This window comes from Chionomys nivalis, chromosome 21 (assembly GCF_950005125.1).
Source record: "Chionomys nivalis chromosome 21, mChiNiv1.1, whole genome shotgun sequence".
Lineage (NCBI taxonomy): Eukaryota > Metazoa > Chordata > Mammalia > Rodentia > Cricetidae > Chionomys > Chionomys nivalis.
In genome coordinates, this window is record NC_080106.1 from 20,365,718 (window position 1) to 20,387,504 (window position 21,787).

A 21,787-nucleotide genomic window follows, 5' to 3' on the forward strand; every position below is an offset into this window, starting at 1 on the left:
TAAAACTAAGATGTAACAAGTATTTGATAACAGTGATTGAGAAGGCCAAGTAAGTACACTGAGGAACAAGAAGTAGTCAGGTATCTTCAAACTGTAAACCTCAGCCTATAAACTTTAGTAGGCTATTCTAAAAAAATTAGTTTAAATTTAAAAAATGTGTAAAGTGTTTTGACTGCATGTGTGTCTTGGGGCAGCAGAGGCCCGGAGGGAGTCAGATTCCTTAGAACTGGACTTATAGATGGTTGTGAGCTACCTACCACATGAGTGATGGAAGACAATCCAGTGCTCTTAACTGATGGGCTATTTCCAAGACCCTTTAACCACATACTATCATACTATTATTATCTAAAGGGTATTTTCTCTGGGCTTTAGGCACTGAGCTGATGCTGCCTTGTACAGCCTTACTATTCACTATGCCTTTCAGCTGCTTAGGATTGTTAGGACAATTCCAGGTCACTCTCTCCTAAAGCTACTTCTCAGCAGAGTGCTCTGCTAAGAGCTCAGGCTCAACATACTGATCACTCTTCAGGACTCTGTTAGAATAGGAGGGAAGACAGGAGAGGAATTGGAGGAATTACAACAGCCAGAATTGAGGAGGGGAATGACTCAAAGGAAAAATGCACCAAGTTTCTGCAAGTAATACACATACGTAACAAGGAAAATCTTATCCATGACTCCATTTCTAGGTTTAGTTTCATAGCTGTGGGCCACAATGTAGTTGGGGTTTCTGAAGATTTACCTTATAGAACAGTGTGAAGAAAATCTTTTCTGGGATTCTATATCAACACATTTTTGGTTGTTCTATTAGACAGAGGTAGCAGAAAGCTAAACAACAGCATTTTCTAGTCATTTTCATCAGTCATCAGAGAAATGCAAACCAAAACAACTCTGAGATTCCATCTTACACCTATAAGAATGACCAAGATCAAAAACACTGATGACAACTTATGCTGGAGAGGTTGTGGGGGAAAGGGAACACTTCTGCATTGCTGGTGGGAATGCAAGCTGGTACAACCCCTTTGGATGTCAGTGTGCTGATTTCTCAGAAAATTAGGAAACAACCTTCCTCAAGACCCAGTAATACCACTTTTGGGTATATATCCAAAGGATGCTCAATTGTGCCACAAGGACATATGCTCAACTATGTTCATAGCAGCTTTGTTTGTTATAGCCAGAACCTGGAAACAACCTAAATGCCCTCTGACCAAAGAATGAACAAGGAAAATGTGGTACATCTACACAATGGAGTACTACACAGCAGGAAAAAAAGACATCTTGAATTTGGCAGGCAAATGGATGGAGCTAGAAAATATTATTTTGAGTGAGGTAACCCAGACCCAGAAAGACAATTATCACATGTACTCACTCATAAGTGGTTTTTAAACATAAAGAAAACCAGCTCACAAATCACAATCCCAGAGAACCTAGACATCAATGAGGACCCTAAGAGAGACACACATGGATCTAATCTACATGGGTAGTAGGAAAAAAAAAACAGGATCTCCTGAGTAAATTGGAAGCATGGGAACCTTGGGAGAGGACTGAAGGGGAGGGGAGAGACAGGAAGGGGAGCAGAGAAAAATGTAGAGCTCAATAAAAATCAATAATAAAAAAAGATTTCTTTCTAAAAATTTTTAGATTTCTTTTAGTTTACATACATAAGTGTTTTTTCTGAATGTATGTATGTGCAACATGTGCATGCTAGGGCCAGTGAAGGTCAAAAGAAAGCATAGGATCCCCCAGAACTGGAGTTACAGATGGTTGTGAGTCACCATATATGTCCTAGGAATTGAACCTGGGTCCTCTGCAAGAGTAACAAATGCTCTTAACCTCTGAGCCATCTCCCCAGTTACATTGGCTCTAAACATTACACAAAGAAGGAAAATAATCAGCTCTAATAAAGAAATAATAAAGAAATCATAACATTAAAACATATGAAAAATGTAACTATTCTTACATAAAAGCAAAAAAAGAAAAGCAAACGAACAGAAACCTCTGGTGGGTTTCTTCTAGAAAGAACACTGAAAATATAACAAATCACACTAGCAAACAATGAATTGTACCTCAGGGAATTTACACAAATATGAGTCACTACATTCTGATTATAGGTAGCAAATGGAAGCTCCATCACCAACCTGCCCGGTCTCTGTTTTCTCACTGCACCATTTCCCAAGGTCTATCAGGCACTTATCCTGGAGGGCAGGATCCAGCTTAACATCCATGGCACGCTGATGTAGGATCCTCTGTACTTCAGCTCGGCATTCTCGTGAAAGCTAAATTGGAAAGAATGAGCAAAAGACTTGAAAGCTAGAAAAATAAACACATGAAGTTCCTAGACAGAACAAATCTGTTATCACCAAACTAATAACTAGCCCTGTCATTTACTTCCCAAACTTTAAACCAAATTTATTTTCTAGAATAAGAATTAAATTCTTTAGGGAGCTACTGAATTTCTCCAAGCAGTTATACAGCTAGCATTTTCCATTAAACTATACCTATGGTGTCCTTTTCTGACAGTATCCTGGAAAAAAAAAAAAGAGTGAACTATATCTGTTCAAAGTAGGGTTTTGTTTAGCAATATAATATTGCTACTCCATTGAGTATACGATATTAGATCTGATTCAGGCAAGATCTACACATATATGCCGCATGCAGGCAACGACAGAACATCAATTACATAGCCAGGGGTGTATATTATAGACATTATATAGACTGAGCAGAGGGTGAACAGGTAGATAACAATACTTTTGGATGCCCATAAAAAACACACACCTGAGGCAGGTATAATTTCTTAGGGGGCATGGGGATTCATTTTATTTTTTTAAAAAATTACATCTATTTATTTACTTATTTGTGCCTGTGCATTTAGTAATTGTGCAAGTGCCACGGCATATGTGTGATCAGAAGACAACTTACAGGAGTCAGTTCTTGGTTTCCACTACGTGGGTTATGAACTCAGAGAAAAAGGCTCGGCAACAAGCACATTTATTTCCCCACTGAATCAGGCCCAAGGAGCTCCCTTTCATAGTCACAGAATATTGACATGTGTACAGTACTGTGAATGTACCCAGTACTAATGATTTTTTTCTTCCTTTAAAGGGCTAATTTTATGTTATGTGAATTTCAGTTCAACTCTGTAAGAAGTAGTTTTTAAAGCTCAAGCAAAGAATATGTTGAGATGGTACAGTGGGTAAAGGCAGGTGTGCTGGGCCTGGTGATCCCTGGGACTCAAATGGTAGAAGAAACATCTGCCAGCTGTTTAATGGCGTCTACATGCATGCCATGAAAGTGTCTGTATGTGAACACACACACAAAAAAAAATGCAATTAAGAAAACCTGAAAAGTTAGCATAAGAGATTCTACTGGGGGGGGGTATTTATTTGGTATGTATACAGCGTTCTGCCTGTGTGTGACCCTTCAGGCCAGAAGAGGGCACCAGATCTCAATTTAGGTGGGTGTGAGCCACCATGTGGTTGAAGGAAACTGAAGGCAGGACCTCTGGAAAAAGCAGTCAGTGCTCTTGGCCTCTGAGCCATCTCTCCAGATCCATATTCTTTCTTTACTTACAAGAGAAAGAACCTCCTGCTGTTGTGACTAACCAAATACCAGGATATGGGAACATCTGTGGCCAATGAGAAATACTATGTTTTCTGATACAAAAGAATCAAAACAAGAATAAAAAACTAGGCGAGAATTTAGCAATTGAAGTATGACACTTTCTAATTGTATCTCCTGGATTTGAATCCTAGACAGTCTAGGCTCAGAAGCACTTTACCTATCTGTACTCAGGTATGTAAAGTTCTAACACGGCTACAATCTGTAACATATGTAGACATAATATTCAATAGGGTCTCAGAATGACAGCAAGCAGTATGCTATGTGGTACCGGACGGAAGAGAGCGAAGTTCACACAAACATTTCACCAAAGGGTGGCAACTGGGGCAGGGAAATGCCAAGAAGCTGGTATTGAAGCTTCGGCTCCAACTTGTGCATTGTCAGAGAGATCTCATTAATGTAAAGCACTTGTGTTTGGCTGCCAAAGGCAGAAACCTAAAGAGCCACTTGTATCCTGGCTAAAAGCTTCTATCTAATGGAACTTTAAAGCTAAATAAAGTTCGAACAGCAGAATTTAATTGTCCATTTGTGATTTGTAATTTGGAAATTTAGAGAGAAAACCCGGAAATGTAACAAAAAACAAAGCCAACACACAGGAAAGAAGCTGGTGGAAACTGTAGCAGCAGTGATACTCATTGAACGATTATGTTTATAGTAGTACAACACCCTCCCACCCCACCGCATACACCAGAAAGGCTTCCTTGTGACAACAGAAATCAGAACAGGTAGAAAACAAACGGCATTAGGAGGAAACCAAAGGTGATAGCATACCCTCCTTCCTTGTTCTTCTGTACGGTAGGCATGTCTGTATAAGCAAGAAAACACAGCTCCAGGAGGCATAAGTTCACTGGTTTCATTCCAACCATGGGTATGGCAAAGGCGAGAAGCATCCCCCTGGCATTTCCGGTATAAAACAGGGTCCAACCTATAAGGTTAAGAGTGGAAAAAGAAGCACTACTTTGCATATTTTCCTTCTCATGCATGCTAAGGGATTTTTTTTTCCCCCGAGAGACAGGCCTTCTCTGTAGCTTTGGAGCCTGTCCTGGAACTAGCTTTTGTAGACCAGGCTGGCCTCGAACTCACAGAGATCCGCCTGCCTTTGCCTCCCGAGTGCTGGGATTAAAGGCATGCGCTGCCACCGCCTGGCCAGATTTTGCTGTTTTTTAGGTTTACTTTTTCCCCCCCTCTTTCAGACAAGGTCTCATAACTCAGGCTGGCTTAGAAACTACTGTGTAGCTGAGGATAAATTCTTTGAGACAGGGTTTCTCTGTAGCTTTGGAGCCTGTCCTGGAACTAGCTCTTGTAGACCAGGCTGGCCTCAAACTTACAGAGATCCACCTCCACTTCCTAAACTGAGATTTCAGGCATAAACAGCCACACCCCACTCTGAATGCCACTCACAAAGACACAATAGTCAACTTAGAGAAATTTGTTAACCTTCATATAGAAGACGTCTAGTCTCCCTCAAAGATGTCATTGTGGCTCTGTAAGGTACCTACTTTTTCTATAAGACTCAGTAGCCCAGGCAACAGAGTAAAACTAGGTTTGTTAGCCTAGGCAATCTTTCATTAAGTACTTTCTCCTAGGATGAATGCGGTGCAACCCTATCTGATATACTAGCTTCAAAAAAGACGGGAAATGACAGGAAAAACAGTCTCCTACTCAGAACACTCACCTTTTTATGGAAGATGAAGTAGTGGTTAATTTGTCTGAAGATTGCTTATTAAATTATAAAACCTTTAACTTTGAATCATCTCAAGACACTATGGATTACGTATTGAACCTGCTTCTTTTCTTCAAATCAAGGGATACCTGATTGCTCACATTCTATTGTCAACTGCAGGAGACCTATTTATTGGCAGGAGGGAGGCTAGCATTAAGCTTTTAGTAGATTATGAAACATATTTTTAAATCATAGGAGAAAGAGCTAAGAGGAGAAATCACTGTTTCCTTTGATCCTTTCCATACCAATTTCTTTATCTGAAACAGGGTCTTGCTATGCGGTCAAAGGCAGTCTTGAACTTGCAATATTTCTGCTTTAGTCTCCATTATACACATATGCACTCATGTGTCATAATGGCTGGCCTTCCCGACTAATCTATAAATATACATCAAACCTCAAGTAACCCTTTTCCATTGACACATGTGAACAAAACATAAATTAATCAGCAAGAAAGAGTAAAGACCACAGTACAGTGGTTCAAGTAAGTTAAACAGGAAGCTGTTGAGTGTGGGAGACAGATGCAGCAGTAGAACCCAGAGTCAGCAGAACTGGAGAAGGAAAAGAAAGAGTAGAAAGAACAGCTGAACACAACCAAAAACTTCAGTGATTCTATTTGTATGTAGAGAGCACTACCCTAGTTTGTCCTTTCTTTTTATTCTGCTAACAGGATGAGAGAAGGATTAGAAAATCAAACTGTCATTTATGCGCTACTATCTTTTTAGAGTCAAAGCTGAAGATGCTCTTGCTGTCTGCACAGGTACCTGGAACTCACTCTCAATAGATGTTTGGAGTATCAGGAATGGTTTGAGTCCAGCTTCCACAGCTGTGGTGAATAGGAATGTTTAGGACCCTACAGACTGGCAGGGGTTGACTCTGCTTTTAGATACTGCAAAGAAGTAGTAAGTAGGTTTTCTGGGGGTTGGAGATAGTTAGCTACCCCAGAATTTGAAAAATTTGTTAATTTGTTATTGATTACCATAAAACAAAAAAGTGGGGTATGGAAACACAGTTTAGTAGGAGTGTATACTCTAAGATGAAGCCCTGGGTTTAAAAACACATATGGGCTGGTGAGAAGGTTCCACGGTTAAAGCACTTTATGGTGCGAGTCTGGTGACCACAGTTTGATCCTCAGAGCCTATGCAAGAGTGGAGGGAAAGAACTGACTCCATCAAGCTGTCCTCTGACTCTGACATGCTCACTGCGGCAAACAAATTCACACACACTATGCAGCAGAACACTCTAGTCAACTATTAAATTCTTTTCCATATGCACACCTATCCATTTGATACTGACCACACAAAGAGGCAGAATAAGGCACTGCCTTCCACCGGTTTTAAAATACTCACTTCCAATCCCGAGAGATAAAATACTGCAGCTCTAAGAGACGGTGTTCACAGTCTTCCACCATTTTCTCTGTGTATAAATGTTCCATCAGACACGAAAGAATCCTGGTTATAACAGAGGTGAAATTGCAATGAAAGAATCATTCTAGTGACAGGCTCCAAAACTCTTATTTCAATACAGTATTTCCCTAGGATGACATGATTTATTTTTCTGAGAATCACAAAAATAATTGAACTTGACAGTAATTATTTCTTCTACTAGCTTTGAGTCATTTTGCACTTCAAGTTCTGCATGCTTAAGTCTGTGTAACAGCTTTGTTTTTAATCATTTACTATGAAAATTTTCCAATAAATACAAGAATAGAAATAGAAAATAGTGTACTGATCACGTTTTATCCTTACAGCTTTTGTGAACCTATAGCCAAATTTGTTTAAACTCAGTATCTCTTGTTGATAACTGAGCAACTCACAGTAAATACTTTATCCTATTTCTCTAAAATTTGATATCATTACCATATCCACAGCAATAACAAAAAGGTAAATCTATTTATTTTCTTTCTTTCTTTTTTTTTTTTTTTGATTTTTCGAGACAGGGTTTCTCCGTAGCTTTTGGTTCCTGTCCTGGAACTAGCTCTTGTAGACCAGACTGGCCTCGAACTCACAGAGATCCGCCTGCCTCTGCCTCCCGAGTGCTGGGATTAAAGGCGTGCACCACCACCGCCCGGTTTATTTATTTTTATATAAAATAAAATACTATTGTCCCCCCTCAAATATTTTCAACTATCTCATGTCTTCTTAAATATTTGTTCAAATCAACCCAGCAAAGAGCTACACATTGTACTTAAAGTGTAAGAGATGAAGAGATATGTCAGGCCGGGCGATGGTGGCGCACGCCTTTAATCCCAGCACTCGGGAGGCAGAGGCAGGCGGATCTCTGTGAGTTCGAGACCAGCCTGGTCTACAAGAGCTAGTTCCAGGATAGGCTCCAAAGCCACAGAGAAACCCTGTCTCGAAAAACAAAAAAAAAAACAAAAAAAAAAACAAAAAACAAAAAAAGAAGAGATATGTCAGTGTTTAAGAGCACTGATTACAACAGGACTCAGCCCAATTCCCAGCACCCCATAACTGCTCTGATTCCAGGCAATCTGACACCCCCTTCTTGCCACTTTGTGTTGTTACCAGGCAAGCAAGCAGTGCAGAAACATGTATACTGGGAAAACACCATACACATAAAATGCGTTTCCTTCTTTCCCTTTGTCCCTTTTCTGGTTGACATAGTTATTACTCCATAAACATTCTCAGTCTAAGTGTCTAAGCATCTACCTCCTTCGCCAACACAAAAGCTCTAGGCAAGAATGCCGTTTTAATTCTCCCCTGCAGTGTGAGCAGCACCAGCTTCCACATAAACGAATGATGGTAGAGCTGGATAGCACTGACTTTTTATTGTCAGGCACTGCCAGATGCAAGCTATGAAGAGTATGTGAGCCGGCAATGGTAGCACATGTCTTTAAGCCCAGCACTCGGGAGGCAGAGGGAGGCAGGCAATCTCTGAGGTGGAGGCCAGCCTGGTCTACAAAGTGAGTTCCAGGATAGCCAATACTATACAGAGAAACACTGTCTAAAAAAACTAAAAAAACCAAAAACAAACCCCAACAAACAAACAAGAAAGTTACATAGAACAGAAAACCTGTTCTTACTTGCAATCTAGTTTTAGGAATTGTTTTCACATCATATGGAATAAAACAAATGAATATCAAATATTTCATATTAAGTCAAGCATTTAACTAGCTTTCTGATATCTTGGATAAAATGTCACTACTCAGTTTGCCTATGTTCACAGCTTCGAAATATCACATCTTGTCTTCAGTCTCAATTATGATGAACTGCTTCCTGGTGATTTAAGTAGCCAATGTAGGAAAGGATGAAAGGACAGAGGAGCAGTGTACAAGGTCACACTATCTTGAGTGCCTTTGCATTATAAAAAGTTACTCAGTGACCAAGAGAGGTTCATGTACAGCACATTGTCAACAAGTATCATCACAGTTTGTCCCTTCATCATGGATGAGGCATATCAAAAGTCTCAATTTCAGTATTGGTTTTAACAAAACTTTGGTATGTGTCACTGTTCAACAAAATTTCAGTCAATATGTTAAAGCTACTCAGAAGTCATTTGAGGGAGTGTTCTCTGTGCTGCCAAATCAAATACAATAAGGGACAGTGCTACAAGCAAGAGAACCTACATTGGGTCTCCAGATCGTATGTGTTTGCAGGCTGTCTGTATTACAGATTCACAGGCTTCATTCAAAGCTCGATCAATGCGGTAATCGGCACCAGGGTCAGTCTCCTGAATCAGTGTCTGAAGCTGGATTGGGGGGGAAAAAGGTGATTAAGGCACAGAGAAGAGCAATGTCACATCATCAGATGCTCGGTCCAGCACTTCACAACATAATCTAAACAATGTTCTACAAATGTTACTGGCCAAGCTGAAAAACTCCAACGGAACACTTCCCAATTTTCTCCACTTGCTCCAGGTTTTCTGTTGAAGTCACTGTGGCACTTGAATATTCGCCTGGTTGGACCCTTCACTGGGCACCCGCAAACAAGTTTTTACAATATGCCTATGCAGGCTCCCTCCTGACTAATCAGATTTCTCAACCTGCTGCTTAGATGGAAGCCAGAGTTGAAAAGAACAAAAGACAGCTCTAATTAGAGCTGAATCTGATTCTAACAAGGCTGTAAATTTTGCTGCAGCAACACTGGTACACAAGTATACAGTGTTTTATTAAGGCAGATGTGAGAGATTTCAATTAACTCACAGTTGGAATTAGAAAACAAGAATGTGATGGGTGGTGATGGTGTACACCTTTGATCCCAGCACAACAGGATGATCTTTGAGTTACAGTCTAGAGTGAGGTTCCAGGACAGCCAGGGATACACAGAGAAAGCAAAACAAAAATAAGAAAACAAGAATGGTTACAATTTCTTACTTTTTCCAACAATATTTATACCTTAAGGATCACAAATGTTTGTTGTAAAGCACAGGAAACTGAGAATACATTCCTTCTCATCTACTTGTGCTTGACTCATCCTTTATTGTGGAATGAAGGCAGGAAAACAGGCACCTCAGAGTGGAGCACTGAAGAAACTGGATCAGAAGACCCAAGCTCAATTAATGGTTCTGTTCCAGTGTAACAACAGCTTTGAGAACTAGACAAGTTCATCTGACTCTAAGTTCTCCCATTATCTCTCTCTACTTTTTTCCCTGTACTTTTATTTTATGAATGAGTGGTTTGCCTAAATGAATATCTGAGCAACCTATGCAACACAGCACCTATGAATGCCAGAAGAGGGTGTCAGATCCCCTAGGTCTAAAGTTACAAATGTTTCAAGGCATAATGTGGATGTGTTTAATCCCAGAGACAACTCTCCATCCCCACAAGTTTTAGGTTCCCCCACACACACCTGGGAGGGGACAGGTTTCCCTATGTAGTCCTGGTTGTCCTAGAACTTGCTCTGGAGACCAGGCTGGCCTCAAACTTAAGAGATCTGCCTGCCTCTGCCTCTTGAGTGCTTGAGTGCTGGGACTAAAGGTGTACACAGCCACAGCCTGGCCAAATTTTAGTTCTTTTAACTGCAGAATTTTATTTTATTTTTTTTGAGATAGAATTCCTCTGTGTAGTCCTGACCGTTTTATAACTTGCTCTTTAGACCAGGCTGGCCTCGAACTCAGAGATCCACCGTCCTCTATCTCCTGAGTGATGGAATTAAATGTGTGTGCCACCACTCGGGCCTTAACTGCACATTTTAAGAAACAGCCAAGTGTGGTGGTGCACATCTTTAACCAGAGTACTTAGGATGCAGAGACCTCTGTTGAGTTCAAGATCAGCCTGGTTTAGAATTCTAGGACATCCAGGGATACACACTGAGATCCCAAAACAAACAAACAACACAAAGGCAAACAAAAATTAATACTACATGAAAAAAAGACAAGGTAAATTGGAAAGCATTTTATAGATGGAAGACCATTATTACTACGGATGGATGACATACGGGGTTGTAGAGTCGAAATCTTAAATGTGAGAAAGAAAAACAGAAAATTACGACCCTTACTCGTTTAAATCTCCCCCCCCCGACACACCTTAAGAATTGGATAGTTTTGGGCTGGAGGTTCTGAGTTCAATTCCCAGCAACCACATGGTGGCTCACAATCCTATAAAGTGGGATTTGATGCTCTCTTCTGACATAAAGGCATATGTGCAGATAGAACACTCATATTCATAAAGTAAATAAATCTTAAAAAAGAAGAAGAGGAAGAATTGGGACATTTTCTGGCTGGGACATGGTGGAACATGCCTTTAATCCCAGCACTAGGGAGGCAGAGGTAGGCATATGTTTGAGTTCAAGGCCTGCCTGGTCTATAGAGAAACCCTGCCTCAAAAAAAGCAAAAGCAAAAACAAAACGCTATAAACTGATGCTATGATTGCGTATATATTCCAGGCCCTGGAATTAAAGAAAAGCTTCGGAGAGACTTTGCCTGGAGAATACTGTGCAGTTATCCCTGGTGTGAGAAAGCACAGGCTAAACCCCATTAATCATAGCCCAAGACAATAGTTGGTGACTGTGGTAAATTTGAGGAGCATATACTCATTAAGATAATAATTATCCATATGCTTTACAGCTCAGTACTTGCTGATGACTGTTAACAGATCACTAAATTAATTCAAATCCGCTGTGTTAAGAAAGAAAACTTTCAAAATGAAAAGAAGTCCAAAAGAATTGCTTTAAAGCATTCATCATTTTAAGGATGGATAATACAGAAGATGATGGAAGACTCTCTCCCTTTGGAGAAATGCCTTTAGTTTTTGTGATTAAAAACAAACAAACAACAACCGTACAATAAAAACGAAATGTTTCTTTCCTAAGCAGTCTTAATGCAGTCAAAACCACACAGTTCACTATTTGTGGCTACCCTCTGGGGTTTGGAAAGCACCTTTTCTGGGCAGAAAGGGTGAAGTGGGTGGCACTCACTTAACTTTGAAACTAAGTCACTAGTTCTTTCAACAAGCTCACTTTCAGGGAGTGAACAAGGTGCCTTAAAATAAAGTTGAGTCCAGTCTATTTTCCTTTCCTGAACACTTTACAGCAGCTGTAGGCTGAGGAGAGATAATTTTCCCCCTACCCTCCCTCCACAGCCTTTCTAGATGGAATTAAGGATGCAAAGCAAACCCAGCAGAGGCTGTCTCCTGAGTCATCCTGGACTGCAGCCAGGCACACTCATTGGCATGGAGGACACCGAGGGCAACAGCCATCAGGAGGACTACAGAGGAACTGATCTTCAACAACTCAGTCCACAGTAGGTCCAGAAGCCTCCTACTAGCTGACTTTGCTATTTTAGAGAAGAGTCTGCAGCTGTCTTTTCACCCCACCACAAGATACATTATGCAGCTGCACAATGCTATCTACTGAGTCAGGGTGAACAGAAGCTAAGGTAAAATTTTACTCCAATATCCAAGCTTATATAAGCTTGTGTTTCAGACTATCAAATTTTGTTAGACTGAAATTCTGATTTTTACATGATTGGTTAGAAAATAAAACTCAAGTAATACTTAGTGTTTAATAACAATACCAAAAGCAAAGTATAAAATAAAATGTGGTTTTCTTTTTTGTAAACTATTTATTTTGATATTATGTGCACTGGTGTTCTGCCTGCATGTATATCTATATGAGGGTGTCAGATCTTGGAGCAACAGTTGTGAGCTGTCATGTGGGTTCAGTGGAAGAACAGCCAGTGCTCTTAACTGCTGAGCCATCTTTCCAGCTCCAAATAGTGGTTTTCTAAAGTGACACTTTAGTTATAAAACTAAAGTACCGTTCATGCTTCCTAAAGGGAAAGTCACTGTACAGGGTGCTACTGTTGTATTTGGTATTCTAAATTGCACAAGGGATTTATTATTCAAAAAAAGTAACAAAGGTGGACAAAGGTAATGAGACAAAGGCACTATAAAGTATTTTGATGACTCTATTCTGATCTTCAGTTATTGGATTGCTTGCTTATGAACACTGAATTAAGAGTTACTTTATTTATCTTCTCCCAACCACCTTTACATCCTTTCCTGCAAAGTTTGGAGCCAGTGAAATAAAGACCCTTCTATTCATAGTTGCCTTGGTTTAATTAATAAAGACAGTGTAATTCTGGAAACGTTTCAGGCTTGCAGCATATGAGTAAAAAAGGAACAAAAGAAACTGCCAGAAATTTTCCATTCATGTCAACTCTCAATTTCAACTCAATCAAACTTGTTAAGACAGGCAAGTTCTCTTCTGCTAACAGCCTTCCTTGATTTTGCAGAAACCGATTTGCCTTTATTCTTTCTGTGTTTAGTAATCCAATTTGGCAAGTTCTTTAGAAACAGGAAAAAAAATAAGCAACTCCAGAGCTGTTTTTATTGATTATGGATTTGAGCTTTGAAGTGCAGCAACTTCTACATCCTTAATAAAACCTGCCCATAGAAACAATAATTTTGTCTATCATTAGTACCTGGTATTCACTGTGATGTGAGGAGTAAATCCAGAGAAACTGCCTGTCAGGTTCCTGGCTGATAAAATGTGACAGCTGTTCTGGCTAGTTTACGTCAACCTGACACAGGCTAGAGTCATTTGAGAGGAGGAGCCTCCATAAGACCCGGCTGTATGCAAGTCTATAGGGCATTTTTTAATTGATGATTGATGTGGGAGGGCCCGGGTGATTGTGGGTGGTGTCACCTCTAGTGAGGTGGTCCTGGGTTCTATAATAAAGTCAGCTGAGCAAGCCAGAAGGGACAAGTAAGTAAGCAGCAGTCCTCTATGGCCTCTACATTAGTTGCTGCCTCTAGATTCCTGCTTGAGTTCCTGCCTTGACTTTGTTCAACGATTAACTACAATATGAAAAGAGTAAGTATTTAAAATAAACCCTTTCTCCCCAGGTTGGATTGGTTATGGTGTTTCATCACAGCAACAGTAATCCTAAGACAACAGCCAAGGTGGCAGTAGAAATATTTTTCCTTACCGCCTGCTGGCAGTTCATTCCAAGGTTCCCCTTTTCACCCCGCACTACTTTCATCAGACAGTGGAGGGTTCGCCCTTTTCGATGGAGTCCAGAACAGTGGTGTTCAATCTCCCCTCGGCAGCTCAGGATGATCTCAGGACTCAGAGAGAAATCTTCCATCAGCATGCGTCGATAATCCAACATCTCCCCTTGGCACTCACTGCTCACCTGTCGCCCTGTTAGGGGTAAGTCATACAGCTATGAAAAGTGAGCTTGAGGACCGGTAATCTCTACACTTAATGCACTTTTCTGTATGCAAAAGAATAAGCCGTTTCCTTTCTGGATTAAATTTATATCTACTACATTGAAATGCTTAGAAGTTGGCAAAAGCTTCAGCAGCATAAAGCAAACATAGTCTCTAGAGACCCAGGTTTACAACTGCAGGGTTGTACATTACAGACCTTATGAACTAATAATGCAAATGTTTTGCCAAATAAAGTCCTTTATCCCCCTTTCCTTTTTTTGATTGGGGGGGTGGTGGCCTCATTCATGTTACATAGCACTTAGCACTGAACTACATTTATACATATATGTGTGTGTGTGTGTATCCCTAGATGTCTTATTAATAAGAAAACTATTGAGGGCAGTAAAGAAACCCATAGAATAATCCCTATTGCCCCAAACAGCTAATGTTTGTGAAAAACAAACAAACAAAAAAACCAAACCAAACAAAACTATCTTTCAAGTATCACAGCAGTTCTCCCACGTTTTTGAGCTATAAAAGTGATCAGGGAAAACTGAAAAAAGCAACAAGACCTACCTCCTAATAATTTCCCCCCAATCTAAACACATAGGTTATCCAGTCAGTTAGTTTAATGATATAATTTAGAGTCATAATTTAAAGTCAGATCACTCTGACCTAAAACTCGTGTAACGTTATCCCACTCTTCTAAAGAATGCTTCAGTAGCCATTGCACAAATTAAAAGGTCTGAAAGAAACAGTAGGAAATGACTAGTTATAGGCACGAGAAGCTTCAGAAGGGGACTGAGAAGGAATGAGAGGTAAGAGCTGAAGGAAACATTAATCACCTCTGTGCACAGCTGACTCCAGGCACATCAGAAGGTAGGAGAGCCTGGCTTCCCGGGACCGAGGAAGGTTTTCCACATTGCACCGGTATTTCTTCAAGTCACTCTTACAGGATTTGGCCAGTGAATAACTGACTTTATAATCCTGGGCAATGAGCTTTTGGCGTGTAGTTAGTGCTTCTCTACACTGAGGAAAGAGTGTAAGGGGAGGTGAGACCACTTAACATGGCTCAGTAATCTGATAAGCAGAAGACACTCAGAACCATGCAAGTCAACAACTGTACTTTTTACCAAAATGCAAAATCTGGCTCTAGCGTCTGGAGGGATGATTCAGCAGTTAAGAGCACTTGTAGCTCTTCCAGAGGACCCAGGTTCCATTCCCAGCACCTACACGATAGCTCACAGCATTCTATAACTCCATTTCCAGGAATTCTGACCCTCTTCTAACTTCTGCCAACATACACATACATGCACACAGGCAAAACATTCATATACAAAAAATAGATGAACAGTATGAAAAGAATTAGGAGTAAATCAATGGGAAACTCTGGAATCTGGTGGTGAACTGTTAATTGTTGCTGGAAGGGCAACACATAGATGTCTGCTGGGTCCTAATACACTAAACTTGACACAAAGGATTCTTTCCTATTCAGCCATACTCCTGGTATAAATTTCACAAGAACTAAGTGACAGCTGTGCTGTTGAACAGACTTTCTGTTTACTCTAAAGACAGTAAATACTTGAGCTGTATAAGAAATCAAAACATAGAATTGCAAAATTACTTTTCAAAGCATCAAAAAGTCCTGTCACTACAGGACTAAGGGTAATAAGAACATTTAAGGAGATAATACTGAAAAATTTAAACAGCTGGGTTGGAGAGATGGCTCAGAGGTTAAGAGAACTGACTGCTGTTCTGGAGGTCCTGAGTTCAATTCCCAGCAACCACATGATGGCTCACACCCATTATAATGAGCTCTGGTGCCCAGAACACTATATACATAATAAATTAAGAAAAAAAAAATCAAACAGCTGGCTACCAGTGAAGGATATTAGGATGGTTAGCATACACTACCTGAGTATGCAGAGCTGATATTAACTTGGTTCTCACTTAAAAATTTCTCCAATTTTAATCTCAAATGACTTCTCACTGTATAAGCATCGCAATTTAAGTGTTGTTTTCTTGGTTTAAGACAAATATATTTTTTAAAATTTATTTATTTGCCGGGCGGTGGTGGCACACGCCTTTTATCCCAGCACTTGGGAGGCAGAGGCAGGCGGATCTCTGTGAGTTTGAGACCAGCCTGGTCTACAAGAGCTAGTTCCAGGACAGGCTCCAAAACCACAGAGAAACCCTGTCTCAAAAAAAAAAAATTATTTACTTTGTATGTGAGTGGGGGGGGGTAGGTGGGTGCACCACAACATGTATGTGAAGACCAGAGAGCAACCTGCAAAGGTTGAGTTTCTCCTTCAATCATGTGGATTTTGGATGAATTCAGGTCATCTGGCTTGGAGGCAGGTGCCTTTATTCTCTGAGCGATCCTGTCAGGTCTTACTTGCTTTTTAAGATGGACTATTACTATGTACTGTGACTGGCCTCAAACTTCAGACCCTCGTGCCTTCGCCTTCTGAGTGCCTTCTATCACAGGCACGTGCAATCACACCAGGTGCCTAAATATACTCAATGCACTTAAACAAGTGTCTCAGCTCTGGAGAGTATATGCTCTATCAGTAATTCATACCTTGGTAAAGTCAGTTCTGTGGATCCATAGATTGGAATTATTTTGGAGTAAAAAAATTGTGTTTGTACCAATTATATACAGATAATCTTCTAGTCACTACCCCCTGAACAATATAATGTAGCAACAATCACTGCAGTTATCACCTCATCCACAGTGTGAGATATATACACACATGTATACACACACACACACATTTTGTTTTTTTGAGAAACGATTACTCTGTGTAGCCCTGGCTGCCCTGGAACTTGCTTTGTAGACCAGGCTGGCTTCAAACTCAGAGATCCACTTGCCTCTCCCTCATGAGTGCTGGGATTAAAGGTGCTTGCATCACCACCTGGCAAGTGAGGCATTTTAAGCAATCTAGACACTTAAACTTCACAGGAGAATGTGCATAGGTTATTATACAAAAACTATGCTATTTTGTATAAGAAACTTGACTGACCACCCTCTGATATTTGGTATCTGAGTATGTGGGTGGTGTTTTGATATCAACCCTTTGGAAAGACCACAAGACAACCGTGTCAGAGAATGTTCTAAAAGCCAGGAGTGGTGGCACATGTGAATCCCAGAATTTGGGAGGTAAAAGAAAGAGAATCAGGACTTCAAGGTCACCCTTGGCTCCATCCTGAGTTTGAGGACAGTCTGGGGTATGAGATTATGTTCCAGAAACAATCACCCAAATCTAAACCAAATAAAGAAACTAAAGTTTGTTGAAGCTTTATAACATAGTAAATAAATAGTTCCCTTCAAAGTGGTACCTTTTCACTCATGGATTCTTCAAATTTATGGTTAAAAAGACATTTATACACTCTTCCTTCCCCAGCTTGTGTCTGCAAGAGAAAACATACACGATGATCACTATTAGTTAAGTAGTTATGTTATGATATACCCAGTCTTATACAGAACCTTTATTAAATACACTGTTAATTAGAAAACTCAAGTGAGTCTCTTAAATTTGATACCAGAGTCAGTTAGACTTTATAAACAGTGGCTCTGATAGTTAACACTAAAAATTCAGAACGGCATGTAGAAAGGGAGGACACAGAGGTCACTCAGTCCTTTGCTGAGTCAGAAAAGAGATCAGTGACGTGTGTACAAAGCTTCGGGGTCTAACGTGTAAGGGACTGCATTCGATTCTCTGCATAGGGAAAAAAAGGAAGGGGACTGGAAGTTGTCTCATGAAATCAGCAGGCCAAGCTCTAGCCAAGGATAAGGTTTTAAAGGTAGATAATTTTTTATTTGTTTTGAGACAGTATATCTCTGTGCAACCCTAGCTGTCCTGAAAATCTATAGACCAGACTGGCCTCCAACTTACAAGATCTACCTGTCCCTGCCACCAAACCTGACTACTGTCTATTTTACTTGAGAGCTGGGAATAAAGCGTGTGCCATCAACTCACTGTCGACAAAATAGGTTTTGAAGAACTGAAATTGTGCCCAGCACGGTGGCCCTTGCTTTTAATTCCAGCACTATGAAGGCAGAGGACAAAGGTAGAGATAAATGGATCTCTGTGAGCTCAACATCAGCCTGGGCTATATAGTGACTTCTAGAATAGACAGGGCTATGTAGAGACGGCCTGTTTTAAAACAAAAACAAAACCCTGAAATTAAAAGGTAAGAGAAAGTAGAAAAATAATGTATTCAGACTGTCAGAAACAAACTGTTAGTTACATGTTGTTATATCTTCAAGACTGAGCATTCAACACTATTTTTTGTACCTTGGGACCAATTCCATCTTCTACTTTACTGGTTTTCCTATTTGTGCCTGTTTGTGATGGTGTATTTCATTCTGGAATACAGAACTACAGATATTTAAAAAAAAGAAAAACAGATTCATAGTGACTCACATTTTCACAAAAGCGCTCCCGATCATCTCGGCAAGCAAAATACAAATGACGGTCTAAATGAAAGTCATCCGAGGACAGCTCAGCCACCCGGAGAATGGCTTTCTTGCAGAGTTCAGAGACTTGAATCTTCGGCTCTTTTTCTTCTGCTTCTTTCACCAGGCCTTTTTCCAAACACGATACCACCTCACCTTGTGAATGTGCATCCTAAAATAGCAAGGATATTTTAAATCTTTCACCATACAGAGATCAAATAAACAGTTGCTCTTCAAAAAAAGGTGGGGAGGACGGGAGTGTGTACAGACTGGAGAGTTGGTTCAGCAGTTAAGAATCACATTCTGGTCTAGCAGAGGATCTGGATTCAGTTCCTACTACTTATGCAGGTGATTCACAATTGTTCCTAACTCCAGCTCCAGGAGATCCAAAGCTTCCTGGCCTCCATGGGTCTATCTCTCTTACACTCACACACATACACACGTTATAAATGGAAAATAGGATTCTTAGAAATTATTCTTAAGATTTTTTTTAAAAAGTTTTATTTATTTGTATGTATGTATCTGTATTTGCATATGTGTATGGGTCCCTGTGGAGGCCAGAAGAAGATATCATGTCCCCTGGAGCTGGAGTTACAGATGCTTGAGAACTACCTAACAAAGTGTTGGGTATTGAACTCTGATCTTCTGCAAGAGCAGAAGAACTCTTAACAAGAGTCAACTCTTCAGCCCTGAAGTCCTAGGAATTTTGGTATAGTTTAGCACTAATAATAAGGTCTTGAGTTCTTATATTTTTATGGAGCTCTTCCCTCCTATTAAAACAGTAGGCTTTAAAGTTTTCTAAGTTATTTATTTAGTTTGTATATATATATATATGGTCAGAAATTCTTAAGAAATGACATTGGGGCTGGAGAGATAGCTCAGTGGTTAAAAGCACTAGTTCCTCTTCCAGAGATCCTGAGTTCAATTCCCAGCAACCACATGGTGGTTCACAACTGTCCTATAATGAGATATGGTTCCTTCTTCTGGCCTGCAGATATACATGCAGGCAGAACACTATATACATAATAAATAAATAAAATCTTAAACACTTGGTGGGATGAGAAACGGCACTCTCCCAAGTTCTCCTCTTATCTCCATGTGTGTCATCACACGGCAGGTGAGAGTGGGAAGAGACTGAGAGAGAAACACACACACAGAAATAAACAATTAGAAAGAAGCACTGACATTATTGAGATTATAGGCATGTACCACCACACCTGGCTACTTTTTCAAAATAAAAGATATTTACAAAGTTACTCTGAGTTCCTATCTGGTTCTGTCCATTGGGTAACTGAATTACAAACAAATATTTGACAATGGTGACTATCTCTATGGCTGGGGTCAGTGGTTGAATGGTAGCCTAATAGACACAGCTCATGTATTCAATCCCCAGCACTGGGAGGCTGTATGGGGTAACGCTCTAAGAATTTCTGGGCAGCCGGGATGTGGTGGCGCACGCCTTTAATCCCAGCACTCGGGAGGCAGAGGCAGGCGGATCTCTGTGAGTTTGAGGCCAGCCTGGACTACAAGAGCTAGTTCCGGGACAGGCACCAAAGCTACAGAGAAACCCTGTCTTGAAAAACAAAACAAAAACAAAACAAAACAAACAAACAAACAAAAAAGAATTTCTGGGCATGCTGGGACAGGTCTATAATCTTAGCACTAACTTGGAGGTAGAGGCTGGAGGGTCAGGAGTCAAAGCTAGCCTCAGCTATATAGTAAGCTTGAGGTCAGTCTAGCTCATGTGAAATTCTATCTGCTTAATAGCAAAAAACAAAGAAAAGAGAAAGGAAGGAAGGTGTACTGAGGATGTGGCATAGATGACAGAGTACTTAGCCTACAAAAGACTCTAGGCGCCATTCCTGGGACAATATAAATCACAAAATCACGAATGGCAACTAAAGCAGGTCACACTCAGCTACTTAGCAAATTCCATGCCAGCCTGTGCTACACAAAGACTTGTTTAAAAAAAGGCGGGGGGGGGGGGGCTGCCAAGATGAGATGGCTTAGTGGTTAAGAACAATGGCTGCTTTTCCAGAGGACTAGAGTTCAGTTCCCAGTACCCACAAGGCAGCTCACAACTGTCTGTAACTCTAGTTCTAGGCAATCTGATCCTTTTATACCAATGCGCATAAAATAAAGTTAAAAAAGAAAGAAAGGAGGAAAAAAAGAAAAGAAAAAGAAAGCAGGAAAAGTGCTTGCTGTATCAACACAGACACCGAGAGAAACAATTAATAAATGGGACCTCCTGAAACGGAAAAGCTTCTGTAAAGCAAAGGACACAGTCAACAAGACAAAACAACAGCCTACAGAATGGAAAAAGATCTTTACTAACTCCACATTAGACAGTGTTCTGATCTCCAAAATATACAAAGAACTCAAAAAATTGGTCATCAAAAGAACAAACAATCCAATTTAAAAAATGGGGTACAGACCTAAATAGAGAACTCTCAACAGAAGAATCTAAAATAGCTGAAAGTCACTTAAGGAAATGTTCAACATCCTTAGTCATCAGAGAAATGCAAATCAAGACAACTCTGAGATTCCATCTTACAACTGTTAGAGTGGCCAAGATCAAAAACACTGATGACAACTTATGCTGGAGAGGTTGTGGGGGAAAGGGAACACTTCTGCATTGCTGGTGGGAATGCAAGCTGGTACAACCCCTTTGGATGTCAGTGTGCCGATTTCTCAGAAAATTAGGAAACAACCTTCCTCAAGACCCAGTAATACCACTTTTGGTCACATAGCAAAAGGATGCTCAATCATGCCTCAAGGACATGTACTCAACTATGTTTATAGCAGCTTTGTTTGTCACAGCCAGGACCTGGAAACAACCTAAATGCCCTCTGACCAAAGAATGAATAAGGAAAATGTGGTACGGTTACACAATGGAGTACTACACAGCAGAAAAAAATGACAGCTTGACTTATAGGCAAATGGATGGAGCTAGACAATAATCACATGTACTCACTCACAGGTGTTTTTTAAACATAAAGTAAAGAAAACCAGCTTACAAACCACAATCCATGCTGGCCTTGAACTCAAGAGATCTGCTGGTCTCGGCATCCCATGTGCTGGGATTAGAAGCGTGCATCACCATGCTCAGGTAGATTTATTTAATTGTATGGTGCTAGAGATTAAACCAAGGCCTCTGTGTAGGGGAGGGCTGGGGTGTGAATGGCACAGGTGCCAAGTGAAGATCAGAGGATAACTCATGGGAGTCAGCTCTTTCCTTCCTTCATGTGGACCTAGGAAACTGAACTCTGGTCATTAGATTGCAAATGTCTTTACCTTCTGTGTCATTCTACCAGACACCATCTTCTGCCAATTTTTTTTAAAAAAAGATTTATTCTATTTTAAATTGTGTGTGGGGGGGGA

At 40.3% G+C, this 21,787-nt stretch overlaps 1 protein-coding gene across 1 annotated transcript in view; it reads right to left on the reverse strand.

Moving 5' to 3' along the window:
* Positions 1–21,787, reverse strand: part of Glg1 (golgi glycoprotein 1) — a 97,762-nt gene that overhangs the window by 23,604 nt on the left and 52,371 nt on the right. Inside the window, exons 5-12 of the mRNA XM_057753370.1 lie at positions 18,375–18,578; positions 17,287–17,358; positions 14,793–14,976; positions 13,725–13,939; positions 8,922–9,043; positions 6,685–6,786; positions 4,387–4,540; positions 2,136–2,273 (exon numbers count right to left, since the gene is read on the reverse strand). Of these exons, the coding sequence (XP_057609353.1) occupies positions 2,136–2,273; positions 4,387–4,540; positions 6,685–6,786; positions 8,922–9,043; positions 13,725–13,939; positions 14,793–14,976; positions 17,287–17,358; positions 18,375–18,578 (1,191 nt within the window). The remainder of the gene's footprint in view (positions 1–2,135; positions 2,274–4,386; positions 4,541–6,684; positions 6,787–8,921; positions 9,044–13,724; positions 13,940–14,792; positions 14,977–17,286; positions 17,359–18,374; positions 18,579–21,787) is intronic.